Source organism: Uloborus diversus, chromosome 10 (assembly GCF_026930045.1).
Source record: "Uloborus diversus isolate 005 chromosome 10, Udiv.v.3.1, whole genome shotgun sequence".
NCBI classification, from domain to species: domain Eukaryota; kingdom Metazoa; phylum Arthropoda; class Arachnida; order Araneae; family Uloboridae; genus Uloborus; species Uloborus diversus.
In genome coordinates, this window is record NC_072740.1 from 120324796 (window position 1) to 120348708 (window position 23913).

Genomic DNA, 23913 nt, shown 5'->3' on the forward strand with positions numbered 1-23913 from the left:
ATATATATATATATATATATATATATATATATATATATATATATATATATATATATATAACCATAGAGCTTAGAAATTTAGAGAGAAAACAAGAAAAACTTAACAATACTGTTTTAAAACCTGCTGCAATCTTTGACTGCAATGACTAATAATTTGCAAGAAACAATTTGTTTCCCTTTTCCTTTCCTTTTTTTATATTTTATTACTATTTTTTTTCTGCTTCCTAAGTATGATATGGACGCATACAACCGTCTATTAACTTTGCATTCTTCCTCATGGCATTGAAATGTTAGTTTTGGTACTTAATTTATTAATTTATCTTTTCTTTTAGAAAAAATTAAACACCGGCGTTATTTTACCAATATAAGCACATGAAATTAGAAAGAAAGTTCTTGTTAATAATTCTATGGTCAACACACACAAAGAAAAAAAAAAGGATAAATATTTTATCAAAAAGAAAACATTCTTTGCAAGTTGAAATTACCCTTGATAAATCCCTCCTTTTTCCTTAAAATAGGCCTATGAAACCATTCCAAAAGCAGAACTATTTTTAAATGGTATTATGGGGCCGTGGTAGCCTGATCGGTAAGGCATTGGACTCGGGACCGGAGGGTCTCGGGTTCGATCCTCGCTGGTCGAAGACCCACCGTCGTCATTAATGGGGACTGGGCGACGTTAAATATGCTCGTGGTCTCAATGTCCTCCAAGTGAAACGATACCTCTGGGGGTGCTAGTACTAGGTAGCTATTAGCTCCTGGACTAGTTCAAAATTCTCACTAACTGTTCGATCCGGTGATGGTGCTGCCATCTATCGGTATATGAAATAATGGAGGCAAGGCACTTAGTATGCAGTCCTCGACATAAATACAGTTGAAGTCAGTTGTGACTCTGAATCGAATCGAAATGGTATTATTTATTTTGTCATCGCTGCCAAACTATCACCGAGTTGAGCCTGTACCCTGAAATCCCCATTATAATATAGTGCAGAAGTCTTCAACCCAAAGCCCGATTAAAATATCGGGAGGCCCTAGTCCAAACACTTTTTCGGAGGCGCCCTGTAGTCAAATCTAACAATTTGCACAGCATTGTCTTTTTTGAAAAACTTACGAGAAAGTGAAAAATAAAATACTCTGGAAGTAAAAGACGATTCTCGGTCTAGCGAAAAATGATTTGCCTCCCCCCCCCCCTTGAATTGTGAAAAAAAAAAAAAAAATGAATACATAAGTTCTTGTGCTTTCTGAAAATTTAATTAAGCATCTGTTACTATTAAATTAATGCTAATTTATTTATTCAATAATTTATTTTTTTAATGCTTTCCTCCCCTTGAATGGTGAAAAAAGTAAATACATAAGTTCTTGTGTTTTGTTTAAATTCAATTAAGCATTTGTTATTAATAATTTATTTTTGAATTAATGCTAATTTATTTACTTACTCAATAATATATTTTTAAAGCTTTTTCTTTCCTTGAATTGTGAAAAAAGTAAGTACATAAGTGCTATCTGCAAATTTAACTAAGCATTTGTTATTAATAATTCATTTTTTAATTAATGCTAATTTATTGACTCAATAATTTATTCTTTAATGCTTTTTCTTCACAACAATCGATTAAATCCAAAGAATATGTTTGGCGGCGTATTGAGGTATGTTACGAGAATGGTCGACTTTCGACCCCCTCCTTGAAAAATTCCTGCGTGCGCCACTACCCACAGGTGAGCTCTACAACGCTCACATCGACTGACATCACCGAAGTGAGCATGTATCAAAGCGTTGCTCCATTTTTAGGACTGGACAGTGAGAGAGGAAACTTCAACAAACAGTTCGGGCGAAGCCGCGAGAGTCAACAGTTCCGGGAAGGCCAAAAGGGTCGTGTCTCGCAGACGAGGTGCTATTTAAGCGATCGCTGTCGCTGCTCCGTCCATCGTTGATCTGATACAGGAGCAGCCATGAGCGTGAAAGAGAAGCAGCAGCGCATCTGCAGCCTGTTCGAACATCTCACCTCTGTGAGCAGAGGCGCTGTCCCCGTCGAACAGCGTGATCCTCGTCTCCATGGCGTGGGGAAGCTGGCACAGGGAGAACTCTTCTCTTGTTTCCACGAGAAAGTCCTCGCGGAAGCCACCAAGCTCTATGAGACCCTTTACGGTAAGTTCGATTGGTCAATTCATTTATAACCTTTAAATGGGCGATTCCACCAACAATTTTGACTAAGTTTTCTCAAAATTTCTATTTATATACAAATTAATAACGACTGAAAAAAAATGTTGACCAAATGAAAATACTTGACGCGTAGTTGTTAAGTATTTCTTTTCAAATTAATTTTTTAATGAAATTTACCTATCACGTATGGGACATACTTTTAGGAATAAGTCTTACAGTTCTCAATTCTAGCAATATCTCCTCCGATTCTTTTCACTTCAATTCTCACAAATATTTTTTTGTGCAAGTTTTAAAAAGAAATAAATAGTGGGCTTTAAATAGAAAATCAGAAATTTTGACCCACACGTCTGTATTTCGTGTTGAAAGTTATATTGTGAAAATGTAGTGAACAAATAATTTTTGCCTTAGAAACCTCCCATACATGTGTGATTTCTTAGGCAAAAAAATTTTGCCGTATTGAAATAAAATATACCTGTCAGGTGCGGGACAAAATGTCTGCTTTTTTGTGGAATGGTCTAAAAACATGACTTTTTTATTTATTTATTTATTTTTAATTTTTTTAAGTGTTTTTAGCATTTTTTTTCTTGTTTAAAGCATCGGAGGAAATTAATTAAATTATATTTTAATTCAAGTATTTTTCATAACAAAAAACAATTTCGCAGCATTAGGTTTTAACTGAAAAATAATAAAATGCTTTAGTGTCAGGTATTGTAACATAGTGATACATATTGTGAAAGTACTTTAAAGTTCAAGGAGTAAATATTTTTTTGTCAAGAACAAAAATTAGGCATCCTTAAGCGAACAAATCTAGGCAAAACTTAGTACTTTATACAAATTCTGAAAAATAAATCCATTTTTATTTTGCATCAGCACTATCGCTACTATTATTAAGTTAAAAATTTATTTCATAGCACTTTTTCTGTACTTTAAGGGTAGGAATTTTAGCTCTCTCTTTTTTTTTTCTCATAGTATTTTCGAAGACTAAATTGGCTGCGTTATCAAATTTTAACACACGGCGTTTAAAGGTTTCGCATTCGTGCAAAAGAATCACGTTCATGTTTATAATTCCAAATTTTATTCAATCATATTTTCAACGTATTTTCATGCTCGGTCATTAGGTTATTAATCCTTTGGAAGCATATGCTTAGTATCAAATTCACCAGATTTAGGATCCCATTGTGTACAGATTTACCATCTTTGTTCAGGTGATACTTTTGAAAGCCTGTGATATTCATTACATTTATTAATAACTAGCTGAGTTCCCCAGCGTTGCACGGTCTACTTCGAAAGTGTTCAACAATCAGGCATAAATAAAAGGGAAAAAAAAGTGTAAAATTGCCCTTCAATAGAAAAGAGAATGTTATGAGTCAGAACTTAAATTTAGACTTCTTTGGATTTTTTTAATTCCAAAAATTCAATCATTGTTACTAATAGGCGTAAACACTCCATTCCACGTATTTCCTGGCAAAACCCCGCTAGATAAATTCCTGAGCATCAAAGGACCTCTGTGTCAAACTTGGCAATGATCCTACGTAAACTATGGATTTGTATAAGGAACACACAAACACACTGCACTCATTTCTATTTTTATATATTTCCTATTTTTGATCAATTATTTTTTAGAAATTAGGTTATTACTTCTTTGGAAGTATAATTAACTCTGGATTCATTAGTTTATAGATACCCATTGTAAGTTGTTTACCAATTTCGATCAGCTGATACCTTTCTAAAACTGTAGGAAATACTTATCAACAAATTATAATTTCATATTAGTTATTTTTAAATATTCAATTAATTTTCTGACTTCAAAACAAAAGCAATTTCTTAACAATACTGCTAATTTACAATTAATTTTATTAAGCTATTTATTTTTTTCGGAATATATTTCATAAATATTGCAAGGTATAGCATAAAAGGAATAAATTTAAGAGTTTCACTAGTTTTTCAAAATTATAATTATATTCGACGATGTGTGAGTTCATGTAGCATACAGCACTAGAATTATTGGTTTTAAGAGTTGTTAGTCAAGCTTTCCTTGATCTATGTATTAAGAGAATGTTATGAAAAAATTTATAAATAAAAGTGCTGGGTATATAGTCTCAAAAGACCATATTTAAATGCTAATAATTTATTAATTTATGTTAAAAAAACCTTGAAAAGAAATCATGAAGGTCGTCATAGTCATATTGGGCGCACTCATATTCGGTAATCTCTTTTACGGAAGTCTTAAAATATCAACATTGCAAATAAATATTTTGTCTTTGTGCGGCAAGTTAAAATCATAAACATAATGAAACACTACACAAATAGCAGTGAAAGTTGCTGAAAAGTGTTTTGGGGCTACAAGAAACCAGATGCAAATGCCCGATTTTCTCAATGCAAAAAGAGCTAAATTGTGAAATTGTTCAATTTTAAAATTTCTTTTAATAGTTTAAAATGCTCCATTCCTAAAGTCATCAATTAGGTACGCTTTTAAGATTGTTTGTGAGCAAAATAGTGAGAGAAACACCGTTTTTTTTTTTCTTCTTAACTAGAAACCATATTTTGATCTTGCTACAGAAAGAGATAAGATCTCTTGATTTCCCGCTTTATCTTCAACTTGCTTTTAGATTGGCACACTGAATACATTTTTTCTAACCATAGTCTGAACATTACAAATAAAAGCATGTTTATTAAGTGCACCTTTTTTTTCTTTTTCTTCGTAAAGGAGTTTCAAAATTTGTACTTCTTTTTTTCAATTTCCAGTAAGTCATTTTTTATTTAAGCACATATAAACAAATACTGTTAATTTAAAAAATATTCCAAATGGTAAGTTTTAATTTTCTCATGTCTTTTTTTTTTTTTTTTTTTTTGACCTTGTCGAAGCTATGCGGCTTGAGTAAACTAAGAAGAAACGACAGAAAAATTAGCTGTTTGAACAACTTTACTGTCACTTCTAATCAGTTTTGATAGAGAAATTTAGGTAGAAACAGCAACTGTATTACTGGTTGTTACTTCTTGCTCCTAATAGAAAGTTTTTTTTGAACAATTTTAGGCACGAAAGATCTAAAAATATAGATGTTTAGGAGAAATTCTACTTAAAAAAAATATTAAGAACAATTTTTGAACTAGGAACCAAAAATGAATAGCGAATCCAGTTTTAGTATTGTCGAGATGTATTATTTGTGATTAACAACTGAACTTTTTTGTAATCACTGTCTGAATAAACTTGATATATTGCAAAAATATGTTACTTCAGAAAATTACTTTAAAGTTTAAAAAAATTTTGGATGGTATTATCTGAAAACAAATCCTTTTAATTGGAAAAATATTTTGAATATTAACATTTTTTTTATTGTGAAAAGCTGAGAAAAGGAAGAACACTTATTTTTTTTACTGGGGAAAATAAGTTATACTACATATTGATTGGGATTTGATAAAAAACCGTCCCCAGAAAACCGTTAGGTTTGTGCCCTTTTGTAGTGGAAAATTCAGTAAAAAATGGTAATATTTAGCTAATCTTCATCATGCATTGAAGGGCTTTTTAAAAATATGTAACGGATTTTAAGTTTCATTTAACTTGAAATCGGATTTAAATTTTAAGTTTTTTTAAGTTTTATTTCATTTTTTTAACATATACATTCAAACCTTGTTAAAAGGAACTCAAAAAATTCTACTTTTCATTTAAGTTTTAACCTTTTTTTTTTTAAGTTTTACTTATTTTTTTAACATATACATTCAAACCTTGTTAAAACGAACTCAAAAAATACCCTTAAAACTACTTCGACTTTTCCAAAGTTCGTCTTATCCGGAAAACAATGAATAACAGACAGTTGGACAGGGTTCGCAAATGTAGTTCGTCTTAACAGTAGTTTGTTTTAAGCGTTTTCTAATTAACAAGGTTCGACTGTACCATAATCCAATATTGCATTGAAGACTTCATTTGAGTTTCTTCTACATGTAGCTGCCAAGGACTTCGATGACTTCATGAATCTGGCCAAACAAGCTCGTTCTTTTGTCAACGAGGGTCTATTCGTTTATGCTGCTTCTGTAGCCATCTTGCACAGGGCTGACTGCCGTGGAGTGACGGTGCCTCCTATCCAGGAGATCTTCCCCGACAGATTCGTCCCCAGTGAGACCATTATCCTCGCTCTCAAAGAAGTCCAGAATCACCCCGACAAGGTAAAGCCTGACACATCAGTAGCAAAAAGAATTATCGTTTTCAGTCCTTACTTTCAGATACATTTCTCAACCCCCCTTAATATAGAAATAAAATAACTTACAGTTACGATAACTTTACTTCAACTTTAACTTCTTGACACTCAATGATAGCTGAGAGGCGTCATTCGTTTTAAATGCGATTGTAGTTTATTCATTTCATGTGCTTTTGCAGACTCTTTAAGGTCTCTGAGACGTTATTTATTTTAAGTGCCATTGCTAATCATTCATTTCATATGCTATTAAAGCTTCTTTACGATTCCCAAGACATCATTCATTTGAAGTGCCACTGTAGATCCTTCATGTGCTATTACAAACTCTTTGACGTCTCAGAGAAGCCATTGTATGTCAACTGGTTAACCTGAAACCTATGCAAAAGCTTTAAATTGTTTGCTGAGTATTCAATATAGTAATTCTTATAGTCATAAGCTTGCTTCTTACCATGGACAAAGAGCCCGAATTTCTCTCTGAGTGTATTTCTATCATTTTACTTCCCATCGAAATGCCTCTTTTCTCTCATTAAATTGTTCCCCTAGTTGTGACATAACAGGCAAATAATGAACACACTATCTGAGATTACACGAAAACAATCAGAAAAATATTTTACTAAATATAATGACATAACTCCGTCCAATAATCGTATAACATTGAGTAACTTATTCTCTTGCAGGACATAGTGGTAGAAATTGAATCAACCGGCAACATCCTCGACCCAGAATACAGAATGAGCTACTTCCGAGAAGATGTGGAAACCAATGCTCACCATTGGCACTGGCACATCGTATATCCCGCCACCTGGAGGCCAGAGGTCATGGGCAAACATAAGGACCGAAAAGGAGAACTCTTCTATTACATGCACCAGCAGATGTGCGCCAGGTACGTAGTTTTCACTCTCCTTCACTTGGCACCATAAAACATTTGTCTCCCTCCCCACATGTCATGGAGTAAGGAGTTAAATCCATTGAATTGAAGAACATAAAGACAATAAAACGTAGTTACGTAGGTACCTAATTACGTAAATTTGGAAACATAAGACAGCATCTTGATCTAACATCGACTACCATCACCTGCCAGCCTAGTAATAACAATTTGACTAACACTACATTAACTTCTATTAATTGTTAATCAATAAGTTCTTAAAATATAGCAACATAACACAGCTAACGTTACAAGTTTTTTGATTATCAGTACATGATAGTGCAAATATCTTCACTGCACAACCAAACTGTACAATTATTTATCCTCGCTAGCACCTAGACATGAAGTTGTGACAACTTTACATTAACTTTCACCTCTTGACATACAATGAAGCGAAGAGAGGGTATTCATTTCATAAGCCATAGTAGACTTTTTGATACCTCCGAGACATCAATCCTTCCTAGTGCCATTGTAGACTGACATCTTTAACAGACGCTTGGACGTCTTCGAGACGTCATTCATTTTAAATGTTTTTACAGGCTCTTTGATGCATCTGAGAAGTTATTATATGTAAGGGAATTCAATTTCTAATTTGTGTTATGACGAGAGTTTTTATAAATGTCTTATTACTCGGAAATCAAATCTAATTTTGAAAGTACTGTACCATACAAGAAGCTGAAAAGCTTTCATATAGATCCGAGGACAGCACTTTGCCTTTAGACAAAAACACAGGAATAGATTAACGTCACAAAGATAAGGGAACAACACCTAGAGCACTTGTGAGGATCGAACACACAACCTCCTCCTTAAGTGCACTAAGGCAACTGTCAGAGCAAGAACTTTCCCCCACTCGGCCACGAAGGCCCCAATTTTGAAAGTAATTTGCAAAAAAAAATGTGTTTCGTTCTAGATGATGAGTAGTGCATAATATTTTAAATAATTATTATTAGCTTGTCCATTCAAGTTTAACATTGTTTTGATAATATGTTAACGGGATTGTTTTCTTCAAAGGTACGATTGCGAACGTTTGTCTAATGGTATGCGTCGAATGATTCCCTTCCATAACTTCGAAGAAGAGCTGGAAGGCTACTCTGCTCACTTGACCTCCCTGGTCAGTGGTCTGCAATATGCATCCAGACCAGAGGGCTTCCATCTTCACGACTTGAAGGATGTCGATGTCCAAGACATGATCCGCTGGAGAGAGCGAATCATCGAGGCTATCCACATCGGCTATGTCGAGGACGAGAATCACCAACAGATCCCCTTGACAGAAGAAAACGGTGTCGACATCCTCGGAGCCATCGTCGAATCCAGCTATGAATCGAAAAACAAACTCTTCTACGGAAGCTTGCACAACTGGGGACATGTCATGATGGCTAAAATCACCGATCCTGATGGCCGATTCAATGTGAGTAATATAAAAAGCAAATGCTTAGCTATTAGTGTGGAGATTAATTGTCAGAGAATGATGCTGTAGAGAACAAATTGCGAATGTATTGCGTACTCCCATACACATGTTTCAATGAACGTTCTTCGACGAGTGAACGTTTTGAGCTTCCAGACGCAAGCATTGCTTCATTCATTATGACTGCTACTTGCGTCCGAAAGCTCAAAATATTTTTGCTGTGAAAAACGGGAGCTTTGTATTGCGGAAAATATGCGTACAATTTAATTTGCTGTTGTACTATATACGATATTTTCTGGTATTTGGCAAGAGTAATGTTTGGCAATGAAGCCGCGAAATTTACTAAAGTATACAGTAGACTTGATCCTCCGTAAAGACATTTGTCCTTCTTTTAATGCTAAAATTTCTAAATAAACGCCCTTTGAGACGAAATCTAGATTCTAAAAAGATATTTAATAAAATACAACAGGGACTTTTTCGAAAATGCTAACAATTATTTGTCATCTACAATGTCTTACTTTTAGACTTCGATTACTTAAAACGAATGTGAAAATCTCAAACATTTTATCGATTTATCTATGCCACACAATGTAGCGCTTTGAAATACTAGAGAACAGAAAAGGATTTCAAATAAATAAACATAAAGTTAAGGTACTCTTCAAATTTCAAATATTTCTGGCAGTAATTCTGACCATATTTAGTTTACTATTTTGCGTATTATTAGCATACTTAATGTCTTTGAAGCATTAGGGAACAGAAAAGTATTTGAAAGATATAAACAGGAAATTAAACTGTTTTTAATTCAAGTATCTCTGGGAGTAATTTTGATAATATGTTGTTCACTATTTTACATACTATTAAAATAATTGTCAAAGCATTTATAGTTTTTTTCTTTTTACATTTTATAAAACTTTTTTCTAATTTAGGAAAACCCTGGAGTCATGAGTGATACTTCCACATCTCTTCGCGACCCGATTTTCTACAGGTACCACAGATTCATTGACAACATTTTCCAGGAATACAAATCAACCCTGAAACCATACACTAAGGAGCAAGTGAGTATAAAATTGTATTTAAATGTCAAGCAATTCGTTGCCAAAATCCTACTATTTCAAAAAATCCGTTTAAAATGTAGTGCTCAAAATGAGCTGTTTGTTCAAATATTTCATTCCTTAAAATTTCATAAATTAAATAATGTCATTCAAGTTCAATTATAACTTTTTTTTGTGAAACCCGTTTTTGAAAATTTTGTACAAGCTTGAATTTGTGGAAACTGCTTATCGATATCATTTAAAATGAATATTTTCATGTTACGGAAAGAGAAACAATCTTGTCATTGTTGTGAAATCGCAAATTAAAATTTGATAACTAAACGTTCGAGAAATATGTTTGTCAAAAATATTTTGAATAATATGCTTGTCAGTGTTCAGTAGTACTAAATCAGAATGCCAATCTCTCCAAGAGTGATAGCGCACCCCTTCAAAAGCGACAAAGCATCCCTTTAGAACTATAACCCCCTAAAAGATACTAGGACTACTCTCCTAAAACGTCTCCAACCTAAAACACTCCCCAAATATTTCAATTGCTCAGTCGGCGCCATGATCTTTCTTAAAATGCGCATTTTCTTGATTAAGACATGATTAGAGGGTATCAAAATCGTCTTACGTGGGAGGAATGAATACAATGATTTGAACTCTAGGAGAAAATGAACCTCTCTCCTTGTAATCGTTTTTATTCTCAGGATACCTGTAGATATTATAGGAACTTGCATTCGTGTTTTAGTAAAACTATCTTAAGATTCGCCTAGTAGTCACGATTTCTTGCCTCATTTCCTATCGAACGCACTAATTAAAGTGTGCATACGTAGAAAAAAATGGCAAAATAATTCTAGATGCATTAGTTTCTTTTAGGAGAAAGAATCAGTTTTCACATATGTTGCCTCCTATAAGAATGTATTCAATTTACCTTCGGATGAACTTTGCTTTCCAAATGTAACAGTGTGATTTTCTTCCCCAATCTAACAGTGCTTTTCTTCCCAAATATAACAGGTTTCGTTTTCCAAATCTAGCATTGCGTTGCTTTCTAAAACTATGCTTTATTTTCCCAATCCAACAGTATTTTTCTTTGTTGTCAAATCTAGTAGGATTTAGTTTTGATTTCCAAGTATAACAATGCGTTGCTTTCTAAATCTGTACTTTGTTTTTCCCATCCAACACCTTTTCTTTGCTTGTCAAATGCAGTAGGGTTTTGCTTTGCTATCCAAATCTAACAGTGCTTTGTTTTCAAAATCTAACTATTGTTTTGCTTTGCAGCTCGAGTTCCCCGGTGTCCACGTTGTCAATGTGACTGTGAACGCTAAGTTGCCAAACCTTGTCACAACTTTCATGAAAACTGAAGAACTGGAGCTCACTCACGGCATCGATTTCGGAACTGCCCATTCAGTCAAGGTGAGTGGTAGTTTACTTCTAAAGAACGTTTTTGGAAAGTATGCTCACGTTTTTATTCCTGCGTATTCAGGGAAAAAAATATCTGTTGCTTACATTATTAAAAATGTTCACTAATATTAATATGTCGCACCTATGAACGACACAATAAGGAGATGTTTTTCTGCTTTAAAAAGTTGATTAACAATAAAAACGTAAAAGAATTTCTTGAAGTTACGACGATTTTCAATGAACAAGACAGCAGTGACTGGTAAAGGAAATATATTTAAAAACAAAATGCCATCTTCTTGAGTTTTATTTAGTGAAAATCTCAAGTTTTTTCCATTATATTTGCATTAGATTATGCATAGGCGGCTCGTACGAGGAGGCAAGGGGAGCAAATGCCCTCTGAGTTTCAACAGTAAAGGAACTTTGCCTCCGCACTTTTCTAAGTTTAAAACTAAGGGTCGAATGAAAAATGATTATGATGTTCACGTGTTTAAAGAAACAACTGACTGATTAAGTGCTTGTTTTATGCTTTTTTCATGTTATTGTTTCGAAAAAATTAAAATGGAATTTTGAGTCTGTTTCTCGAATTTTTGGAAGAAGGTCAATTCATCAGTAATGACGTAAAAATTCAATTGCCCAATTTTTGAAGAGAAAATTTAGGTTTAAGGGTGTGTCGCCCCCCAAACCAGCCGCCCCTGCACTTCTTTTGACCCCCCACTTTTTTGGTGCACCAGCCGCCTATGCAGATTATGATGTTTTATTAAACATTCACCGACTTAAAGAACAGTTTAAAGATTGTCTTGAGAGTACAACAATGCGTGTTAAAACTTATATTGACTTTCCCATAGTTAATTTTCGACATCAGCCGCAAAAACATAAATCTTCATAGATGAAGTAACGACAGAATTTCCATATTACAATAAGAAACAATCCAAGAATTGAACCCCAGCCTATGTAAGACTGTTTCAATGTACTTCTTACATTCCGCAATATATATAAACAAAACTAATGAAAACAAGTGCGTGCCTGTGCGTGTAGGGTAAAATTCTGTAATTTAGCGCTTACGACATTTTCCCAACCAATCTGGATTGCATAGCAGCATCGAAAATTTCTTCACTACATTCATTAATTACCTCACTAAAATAACTGATTTTGAGCGAAGTATAAATTACAGTATTTATGCTCGAACACTATTTCACTAAGTCAAAAAATAAGTTAACCAAATATTTAATAAATAATGTAAATAATGAATGATTTCAGATCATATTTTTTGCTTTTCATGGCTTCGGCTACTAAAAGAGTGTCTCGAAAAGGCACTCAGAGAATCCCTATGAAGATGTGAGTTGTTAATTATTTTCATAAATTCATATGCCAAGTGACGCATTTCAACATTTAGGCTTAAACAGAAGAAAAAAATAGCGTAAAATGTTCCTTAAAAGCGTAGAAAAGAGCACTTTTATGACTCAGCATTTAAATTTAGACCTCTTTAGATTTTTTTTAATTCCAAAAATTCTGTCATTCTTATTTATAGGTGTAAGCATTTAGTTTCACGGATCCCTATAGTGAGACGAAAAACCCCTTATGACAATTTCTGTGCATCAATGGACGTCTGTGCCTAATTCGGAAAAAATCGTAAATCGGATTTGTATAAGAAACACACACACACACAAATAAAAATCTATTTATGCATATTTAGATAATGATAAGGTGGTGCTTATTAACACTCATCAGCCCGGGATAGGAAGTGACTGAGCTGGAGGTGAAAAAACCTCTTAAGGAAGCCAAGGGTGCCAAACAAACTGGTAGCTAATATAGAATTAGCACTGACCAGACAAGTCAGTTTAATTTTTTTATTAGCTACCAGTTCGTTTGGCACTCTTGGCTTCCTTAAGAGGTTTTCCACCTCCAGCTCGGTCACTTCCTATGCCGGGCTGATGAGTGCTAATAAGCCCGAACCTTCAATCCTCGACTGGAATGGCTGATCTGGTGGTGTATTTCTGCTTTAACCTTGGCTATAGGGCGGAAACTTACTGAAAAAAAAATTTATAAGGTGGGGGTCTATATTCTTTTCTCTAAAAGAAGTAGGAATCTTAAATTCTGAATCAAATAAACCTGCTTTTGATTCTAGGTACGTTATCATCACCTGGATCACGAACCTTTCACCTTTAACATCAGCGTAGATAATCAAACTGGAGGTCCCGCGCAAGCAACCGTTCGAATCTTCCTCGGACCCAAGTACGATGAGCTTGGCAACCGACTAGACCCGGAGCACCAGAGAGGACTCTGCATCGAGATCGACAAATTCCAACAAGAATGTAAGCTTCCTTTCTATTGCAATTCCCTTTTTTTTTTTTAAATATTTCTTTATTAACTGCCCGTGAAGGCCTACTCGATTTGTATCGAGATTATTTTCGACACTTATTAGTTGTGATACGATGCAAACTGAAAGATAAACGCTTCATTTTGATGTTTCGAAACATTAAAACCTTCAAAAACTTATTTTCATCATTAAACTTCCGTGAGAAGGAAAAGAGCAGTATCTGCAGCAATGAGTTTTTGTGATATTTGAAGAAATGACTTTGGAGTCCATATTGGAAATGTTGGAATTTTACGTTTTTTTTTCGCTCTTTATTTTTAGCGGAAACCAAATAAGCAAGCTTGTACGAAAAAGGTAAAGTATAATAGATGACAATAACACAAAAAAATGAACAATGAAAAATTTACAGATACTGCCTTAACAGCAGTATAAGGTAGACTCCACTGCAGTATACGGTTGATCAACTAGTGAATGAGCACATCCCTGCTTTCATTCACTGGTAACAGTATATTACTATAATATATATCGTTGTATTACTATGTTGGAAACGAAAGGAATAGGAAAAGTTCATATGAGTGTTGACATAGCTTAGAGGTATACGCTGAAAAATTGAAAACCCAGGCATCAGCAGCAGTTGCCGTACTATGACCGACATAACACGACCGACATCTTCAAAAACTTTTATGAATTTTGACATCATTATTTCAAATATTTTAAGTATAAGCATTTAAACTATTTTAAACATAAATGTATTTCGAATTTGAATTTGATTGATTTCTATAGCACATTACGTAGTAGTTTTTGGGTATGCAACCTTTAAGGTTCGTTTAAAATCCAGCCATGTGATAAGAGCATTCAGTTCCAAGCATTCCCTTTATAAATCTTTAATGAATGACATTAATAATAACTCTCCTTTCCCATCGCTCCAAATCATATAAACATTAATTTACTGCAAACTTGAATATTTTATTTCTGTAGCAACTACTGAAATTTCGTAGCAGTTGGTGGGTATGCAAAGTTTAAGGTAAAAATTTGCTTAAAATTCATCCATGTGACACGTGTATTCAGTTCCAAGCATTCCATTTACAAATCTTTAACTAATGACCTTAATAATAACTCTCTTTTCCTATTGCTCCAAATTATTTAAACATTAATTTACTTCAAATTTGAATTTTATTTCTGTAGCAACTACTGAAATTCCGTAGCAATTAGTGGTTACAAAGTTTAAGGTAAAAGTTCGTTTAAAATTCATCCATGTGACAAGTGCATTCAGTTCCAAGCATTCCCAGGACCGATTTAGATATCGAAGAGCCCTAGGCCAAATACTTTTTTGGGGCCCCCAGTATTCAAACTTTATAACTTTTGCCGGTGGCTGAAATAGTTTTAGCCATAGACTAAAGTAATTTCAGCCAAATGGGGACCCCTAAATATCGGGGGTCCTAGGCCAGGGTCTAGTTTGCCTATTCAGTAATCAGGCCCTGAGCATTCCCTTTATAAACCTTTAATGAACAACATTAATAACTCTTTTTTCCCATTACAGTGGCTCCAGGAAAGAACTCCATCGCCCGAGACCACAAACTGTCGGTTCGCTTAAAATTCATCCATGTGACAAGGGCATTCAGTTCCAAGCATTCCCAAGCCCGATTAAGATATCGAGGAGCCCTAGGCCAAATACTTTTTTGGGGCCCCCAGTATTCAAACTTTATAACTTTTGCCGTTAGCTGAAGCAATTTTAGCCACAGAATAGAGTAATTTCAGCCAAATGGGGGCCCCTAAATATCGGGGGTCCTAGGCCAGGGTCTAGTTTGCCTATTTAGTAATCAGGCCCTGAGCATTCCCTTTATAAATCTTTAATAATTTCGATTCCGAGTCACAACTGACTACAACTGTGTCGAGGACTGCATACTAAGTGCCTTGCCTCCATTATTTTTTTATACCGATAGATGGCAGAACCATCACCGGATAGAACAGTTAATGAGAATTTAGAACTACACCAGGAGCAAATAGCTACCTCGACCATCGAGGTTCGAACTCAGGACCCTCCGGCCCCGAATCCGACACTCTACCGATCGGGCAACCACGGCCATGAACAACATTAATAACTCTTTTTTCCCATTACAGTGGCTCCAGGAAAGAACTCTATCGCCCGAGACCACAAACTGTCCAGCGTAACAGTGTCCGAAAAGCACACCTTCAAGCAATTGAAAGCAGGAGAGGGAGTGAGCGAGAACACAACCGAGTTCTGTAGTTGTGGCTGGCCCGAACACATGCTCATCCCACGAGGCTCTCACAAGGGCTCAGAATTCGATCTCTTCGTCATGCTCACAGACTACTCTCAGGACGCAGTAAGAATTTCTTTCTCATAGTCCTTTGTATGTATGTCAGTGCCAGACTAACCTAAGCATTGGGAAGTGATAAAATAGAGCGAGTGAAGACTTTCATTCGTGAAGCAAAAACCCCCAAGTCGCGTGATAGATTTTAAAGAAAAGCATTGGAAGACATCAGGTTTCGTTTGCTGGTTTCATGCAAAGTGTGTAAGCTATTTGTCGTTGTTGCGTCACGTAACTTGAGGTCTTAGACTCAACTTTTGCTAAGCCAATGATTGGACTTGCGTCCTCCATTTACTAATTCCTACTCTAAGAACCTAAATCCAAAAAGGGCGGTTTTCAGACTATCACTGCATCCTAAAATCCTATTCCGCATTGAGCCGAGACAACTTGATTCTATTTTTAAAAAACTCTTTACTATTTATCAGAGTTACAAGAAAGCGAGTCCCAATCTTTCTATGCACCAGACGAACTTTTTACGCCCCCCTGAAAAGTAGCGGTAGTGTGACTTACGTTAGTCTGGCTTTGAGGTACAGTTATTAAAAATACCCAATTTTGCTTCTGCACTGTTAAAAATGAAGTTGAATGTTTCCTCAAGAAACTAGTTAAATCTTGCAAAATTTAGCTGCAATCATCTTATTGGTGATAAGTTTATCCAATGTAGTTTTGCTTTTGCAAACTGGTTGTTTATTTAAGCACCAAGAACTTTACAAACGTACCTTTAGTTTGTCATGGTTTAGTGGCTAAGTATTAGGGTTACCATGTTTCTTATACCATGGCTTATACCCGTACCATCATCATCCCAGCGTACGGGGTGTAGCTGAGAAGCAAAGGCACTGATAGGGGGTTCGCAACATAGTCTCTACTTCCACAAGCGTACGCAATTGTCATCATTGCCCAAATTGAATATGGATTCATTCGGTTGCACTCCAATCCCATCGAACGCGACACTATTCCAAATACAGGTGGCAGAGTGAAAGAGTTATTCTTGATTTTGTTATCAGCTTGTATCTGTAGCTGATATGATACTATCGGTTGCAGTATCCTATGATACTTGGTCACCCATAGCATTAACTCAAAACACCATGCCAGCCAAATGGTACCTTTTTGCCATGGTTTAGTCACGTGTGTTGACACTCATGACGGGCTCCCAGGAGAAATTTTTCCACAGGACAACGCTCGGTCACACACGGTAAGGCTGTCAGAAAAACAGGTTTTGGATTGGACTCGGCTAAGGTCAAGTACCAACAAACCTGATCTGCACTGTTTCTCCACTCTGTGTTAATAACCAATTATCTTCTTTTTTTTAGGTTGAAGGAGAACCAGTTGGTGTCTGCACAGACGCGATCAGCTACTGTGGAGCCAAAGACCATAAATATCCAGACAAACGACCCATGGGCTTCCCCTTTGACCGTGTGATTACAGCATCCACCATTGCTGAGTTCCTCGTCCCCAACATGAGTTGCACCGATGTTAAAATCAAGCACCAAGGATAAATTCCCAACGACTTAAGAACTCACAATAAGAACTAGTGAAATGACAGCTCCAAATTATAAACAAGCACTGAAGAAACAATAAATTATTATTTAAAAATACTCGTACTCGTTGATTTTTCAATGGAAAAATGTTAGTACCAATTCAGTATTTTAGATTTTGAAAGAGGGGACAAGTTCAAAAGCAAACCATTTTATAGTCAGTAAGTTACCTGGTAATTTACTGAAGTCAGGTAACTTACTGAATATACCTGCCTTGCCTTCAATATTCGAGTTGAACCGAACCATTGTTTCGGTCACTCGTCTGGTCAGTGCTAATTCTGTATTAGCTACCAGTTTGTTTAGCACTCTAGGCTTCCTTAAGAGGTTTTCCCACCTCCAGCTCAGTCACCCCTATGCCGGGCTGATGAGTGCTAATAAGCACGAAACTGCAGTCCTCGGCTGGAATTGACTGAGCTGGCGGTGTATTTCATGCATTTTATAGTACTAAAGAAATGAACTGCTCGACCAAGTATCTTAAAAAATGTAATGTAGTTAGTGACATCAGTAACGATTTATCTTAGCAGTTTAACATTTTGAGTCACGGTGGCTCTATTTAAGGCCTCCAATTTATAAAAATACTTTTTCAGTCAACTGTTGAAGCCACTGTGTTCGTTGACTAAAAAAAAAATGGTCGAAGCTACCATACTTCAGTTGAACTCTCTCAGTATTTCAGTTTACTCTATCGATATTTTTCAGTACAAAGACATGGCACACTATTTTAACAACACCTCAAAGTAATGGATTAACATTTTATAATCAGAAGAGCAATTTACGGAAAACTGAAATGATTTACAAAATAACTATGCAACTTTCTTCTGTGATATGAACTATTAAAATTCATCCACCATCTGGGTACAAAAACATTAGCAACAGGGATTGTGTTTATTTCTACTGTGGACACCAGCTATTCAGCCAAAACCCTGTCATTGAATTTCTCAAATTTAACATTAGATAATAAAAAGGGATATATAATCATAACTTATGAGAAAATGTTGAAGATATGAAATATAAAACTAGGATGAGAGAGAGATCCACACGATCTGGAATTAACGTACGTGATGAAAAACATCAGTATATTTAACTTATTTTTCTTCTTTTTAATGAAAGGAGCTTAACCTTTAAAATCACACCTTTAGGTGGGACATTGACTATCATAACGTACAATTCAATTCTTCAATGTATTAATAATTTATTCGAGTTTTACTCGCATCGAAAAATTTGTCGTTTTCGAAAAAAAAAAAAAACTACTTTTAACTCTGTTAATAACAAAGTTCAATGTTTAACCTAGAAATTGGCTAAGACTAGCAAAATGAAGCATTAAGATATTGGTGATACTTTTTGCCAATGTAATGCTTTTACAATTCTGTGACCACAAAAAACACCATTATTTTGATGAAACTTAACACATTTAAGATGGTTGCAGCTACATTTTGATAGATTTAACTTATTTCTAGATAAAACGTTGAACTTTACTTCTAAGAGTAAATCCAAATGTTTTTAGAAGGATTCTGAAAACAAAGGCTCAAGCTCTTTTTTTTTTCAAATTAATAATTGATTATGCAGCAATTAAAAAACAGTCAATGCGATAATTTAAATTTTCTTTAAATGAAAACTAAGTCACTCTTAATTTTATTGACTCATCCAAAAAGTATGCACTCTTTTAGCATATTTGAGTTTTTGACAGTTATTCTTTAAGCAGTAACTTTATAGACATAGCGTAAAAATATTGATTAAGAAATGCAGGGGAAAGTCGGAAGGAATGGGGTGGCATCAGTATTAAGACAATCGTATTTATGAAGAAGTAAAATGTGAAAGAAATAATTTTATAGCTTATCCAGTGGATGTTGCAGCTTTAGACTCTTGCGTAATCCAATTCTGCTACATCGACTGGACAAGCTGAAAATAAGGTTCCACATTTTATTTCGGCATAAGTGCAGTTGTTCAATTCCTCCTGCCCTCCCCTTAGTAATGTCCGCACCTACAATGTACACAATTTTTGGAAAATACGATTGTTAAATCATTCCATTATGGAATATTCTATTGGAATTTTTCGTTACAGTAAAATATACTATTGTTAAATAATACCACTATTGTTGAGTAACTCCATTGCAAAATTATTCAATTAGTTATTTTGAAATTTTTTTAAAAAAATTTCGATTGAATAAAACTGCTTAACCTGCGAATATTTTTAAGAAATCAGAAAAATGTGTTGGAGAAGTTTTCCTGATTCTTTTTACTTCCTTTTACAAACGAGCTGATGTGTGCATCACATGACTTCCTTTTACTCCAATTTAATGTCATTTCTCATTTTTGGCAGTTTTAATGTGATTCAATAGTTTACTCTCTAAATATCACCAGCAAGTGGCCAAAATAAAACCAGATTTAAAAAAATAAAATAAAAAAAATCGCCAAATTTGTCGCCAAGTTGGCGACAAAACTTGGCGGCCAAAAGACTGGCGATATATCGCCGTGTCCGCCAAATTATAACACCACTTGTGTTTGCATCGAAATTAACAATGATTTTACCCCAAAAAGGGGCAAAAGACCCCTTTAGAAACACCCGAATGCAACCAAAAGGGAAGGTGCACAACTAGACCCCACTAGGAGTCTACGTACCAAATTTCAACTTTTTACTACCGTTCTTGAGTTATGCGACATACATACATACATACACACATACGCACATACATACAGACGTAACGAGAAAACTCGTTGTAATTAACTCGGGAAACGTCAAAACGGATATTTCGGGCGTCTATAGGTTCTTAGGTACATATGTACGTGTGGTCGAGTAGAAACAAAAAACTCAACATTCATTTGGGGGTGAACAAAATGGAAATTAAGGCCGATTTTTGAGTGAAAATTTTTTCGCGAATACAATACTTCCTTTTTTGTAAAAGGAAGTAAAAAGATATAATTGAAAATACTAAAGAAAGCGAACTCAATATAAGGTTAATTTCACCGTCACGTGCGGAAAAAATCTGACTATAATTTCACCAACATTTTGTTATAAGTCTTAATATTTTAATTAAATAAGGTTAAGGACATATTTAATCTCTACATTGGATACAAGGATACTACTGTCACAGTTATATTTTTATCAAATTAATTTTGTTATTCAAAATATAATTTATTTTCATACGTCACACGGGGGGCATCTAAAGTCAACCTTTTGTAATTTGCTGTATGAATAGGCTAATATTTTTGCTCAATTGATATAGCAGTGGCAAGACATATCAATATAGGTTTTCAAAACTAAGGTTTCAACGTCAAGTAAGCATATCTCATTTATTGAGAAACAATAAATTAAATCGCTGAAAAACGTATGCATTGGGCCATTCCACGAGAAAATTGCCGATTTTATCTGCACGTAAGAGTTAATATATTTCATTAAAAAGTAATAATACTCGTATATATAATAGCCAATGACCGAGTAACGCTCCTGATGTCATCAATAATGAAACTCGCGCCACGGCATGATAATTTGACAGTACGTTTTGGTAATGTTTAAAATGCAGGGAAATGCTTTATTTCGACAAGGCTGAACTGAATCCAGTAACTTAACTGTTTTACTGGTAAAACAGTGTCATTTCAGGAAAATGAAGAAACGAAAAAATGGTCATAACAATGAATGCTATCTACTGGATTTTAGGGTTAATCTATTGGAGTTAGGGTTAAAAGTTCAACTATCGAAATATTATGTAGCAGGCAAATGTTCAAATGTAGAAGCATATCTTGACGAGCGATTTTCTAGTTTTAAAGGGTTATGAACAAATCTTTTGCTTAAGAAATGATGTGTACGTTTGTGATTTCTTAAGTAACCGATTTTGATCCCTTTTAGATTATACTTAAAAATATATATGAGCTGTCACAAGCGGGACAAAATGACCGTTTTCCGTGGAATGTCCATTTATCAATCATAAAAAGAAAGGTTGTTTTTCTCTTTGAGTGAAAGAACGAAAAGAAATTACAAGTAAAGATATTACATGAGGCAGTAAAGACAGAAATGAGTATAAATGGACTTTTTAAGTTTTGCATAAAAGCGTGCTAATTTTAAACCTTAAGTAGGCTTTTATTGGAAGGTTTTTCTCAATCATGTTGTTTATCAGCACCTACTAGGGCTACTCCATTGAGATGAGATAAAATGTAGGGAGTGAAGACTTTCATTTGTGAAGGATAGACCCCAAGTCACGCGCAGGGCCGGATTTGCGTATAAGCTGAACAAGCTATAGCTTAGGGCCCCCGCTTTGCTGAGGGCCCCTTACTCCCGAAAAATTGCGTGATTCGTCCCTAAAAAAATGAAAATACTTGGAAAAATCAGTTTTATTTTCAAGTGCTTGAAAAGTTTGAAAATTTGAAAAAGTGTAGTCAAACCTTGAATTTTAAAATTTCTAATAAATTAGTTGGTAGAGAGGAGGAATGTCAATATATATTAAATTCAGTGCGTGCTTCAATGTGTGTTCATCAAAGTGTGCTTCAATTTTATTTCTTACTAAGGGTATAAATTATGAACTGTTCACAGAGGCAGCATGTTACTGTCTTGTTACCTATTTTCTAAATCTGTACACCATTGTTTTAAAGCAATTGATCATTTTATGCTTAATTGATTGTCGTATTTGTCTTTGGGTTAGAGGGGTGATCAAAAACTAACTGTATCGGAAGCTCGTGTGAGCATGAGCAAGTAACGACAATGCATTATCCTTTCCCCTCCGTCGCTCTATCCCTCTGTCGGCTGCTTCATCGATGTGTCGACCCCAAAAGAGTTTCTACTGTGTATTATATCCATTTGCAAAAAAGTACAGAACTTTTTAAAAGTTTTTTTTTTTTTTTTTTGCCTATTTTTTACGGAAATTTTTGACCACAGTCCTCCTTTATAAGGCTTCAAAATGCAGAATTTTATATTTATTTTTCAAAATTTCCTACGAGGGAGAAACTTCCAGACCCCTTAAAATTGTGGAGCCCTGCATCACTCTCTTGATACTGTCCCCTCTTAAGGGCAATTCAAAAACGACAGCAGGCAATGCACATTAAAAAAAAAAAAAAAAAAAAACGAAAAAATAAAAAGAGAGCATGGCTTTATAAATCACAGATGGAAAAACAAACATAGTGGGACAATTTTAGTAATAATAATAATAATAAACACTTAAACATGGCCTCTTTCGCTTCCATCAGAAAAGTTGTCCGGACTACAAAAGGGGCCACATACCTGAAATAGCTTAGGGCCCCGTTAAGTCTAAATCCGGTCTTGGTAACGTGAGAGATTTTAATGCGAAGCATTGGAATAAATCAGGTTTCTTTCGCTAATCTCACGCAAAACGTGTCAATCATCATTGATGAGTCACGTGACTTGGGATCATTGCCTCAGTTTTTGCTAAGCCAATGACTGGACGTGCTCCCTCCATTTACTAGTTCCTGCTCTAAGGGCTACTCGCATCATTCCTTGAGAGTTTCTTCTACCATGTGTTCCAGTTATCTCAACATTTTAATGTGAAACCTATAAACCCTTTGCTTCTAGGTGCAGGTGCTTCATATTAAACGTGAATGTTGTCTGTTTTCCGAAAATGTTTAATTTTGCTCACTCATTTTAAAAGTGAGTTCAACATATGTACATGCTCAACCTACTTTTTGGAAATACTAAGTTTTGTTCGAGTTAAACATATGCAAGTGGAGGGGAAGAGACAGATGAAGACAAAAATGAATGTATATTCAACAAAAATTACACTGATTTTCTGTTGAGTAAGGATAAGGTATATTTAGTACAAACACTGCAGTTTTCAATAAAGATGGATTTTTATAAGTGCTATGAGTGTTATTTGATTTAACCGAAAGTTTCATTAAAAAAAAATAAATAAATAAAATTGTGTTTAAGAGTGAAGCTATTTTACACAGCGAGTTGTACATTTTCAGTATTGTAGGAACAAAAATACCTGCTATTCATTATTTCTGTTTTATGCAATAAAACTTACTGAAACGATAATTTTAGGTTTAACAGAGTATGAGATTGAGTTCATATCAGATGTGCTCACGCTCACGTTTCTGTAACTCTACAAGGAACGATAAACTGATGGTGTGTCTATCCAAACACATTTCAATTCTAAACGAGAAATGCACTTCTAAAAATTGGGCCTGATACAGTATACCAGCCGGTTTTCTTCTATAACTTTTCAAAAAATTAAAATTGAAACATTTAGGAAAAATATTCTGAGCTAACACCATCAGTGAGTGTATATTCAAAATAAACTTTTCAATGTAAAAAGTGAAAATATTAATTACAACTATTAATTAAGAGGCAAAAATTGAAGCCTAATCACTTGGGTCCATTTGCTTCGATTGCAGGGTCCTTGCCCGATTGCGGTATAATTTGGCATATGCCATTTATTTAACCCTCCTAGCGGCAAGACCACGCCTACTCAATGTTAACTCCATAGACCAAGACCAGCCCGAGTATACTCGGGCTTGTTGCTAGGAGAGTTAATATTCTGCTAACGTAGAAGTAGAGGAAATCGGTAAACCTTGATAATATATATATATATATATATATATATATATATATATATATATATATATATATATATATATATATATATGTATATATATTATTTTGTACGAATGAAAAAATAACCTCTCC

The 23913-nt window shown here is 34.7% G+C and overlaps 1 protein-coding gene across 1 annotated transcript in view; it reads left to right on the forward strand.

Moving 5' to 3' along the window:
* Positions 1-1907: 1907 nt before the first annotated feature.
* The window catches only part of LOC129231152 (uncharacterized), a 52971-nt gene continuing 30965 nt past the window's right edge, over positions 1908-23913 (forward strand). The window contains exons 1-9 of the mRNA XM_054865400.1: positions 1908-2139; positions 6098-6315; positions 7022-7227; positions 8281-8677; positions 9601-9729; positions 10987-11121; positions 13235-13421; positions 15545-15768; positions 17061-17242. Of these exons, the coding sequence (XP_054721375.1) occupies positions 1944-2139; positions 6098-6315; positions 7022-7227; positions 8281-8677; positions 9601-9729; positions 10987-11121; positions 13235-13421; positions 15545-15768; positions 17061-17242 (1874 nt within the window). The 5' untranslated portion in view covers positions 1908-1943. The remainder of the gene's footprint in view (positions 2140-6097; positions 6316-7021; positions 7228-8280; positions 8678-9600; positions 9730-10986; positions 11122-13234; positions 13422-15544; positions 15769-17060; positions 17243-23913) is intronic.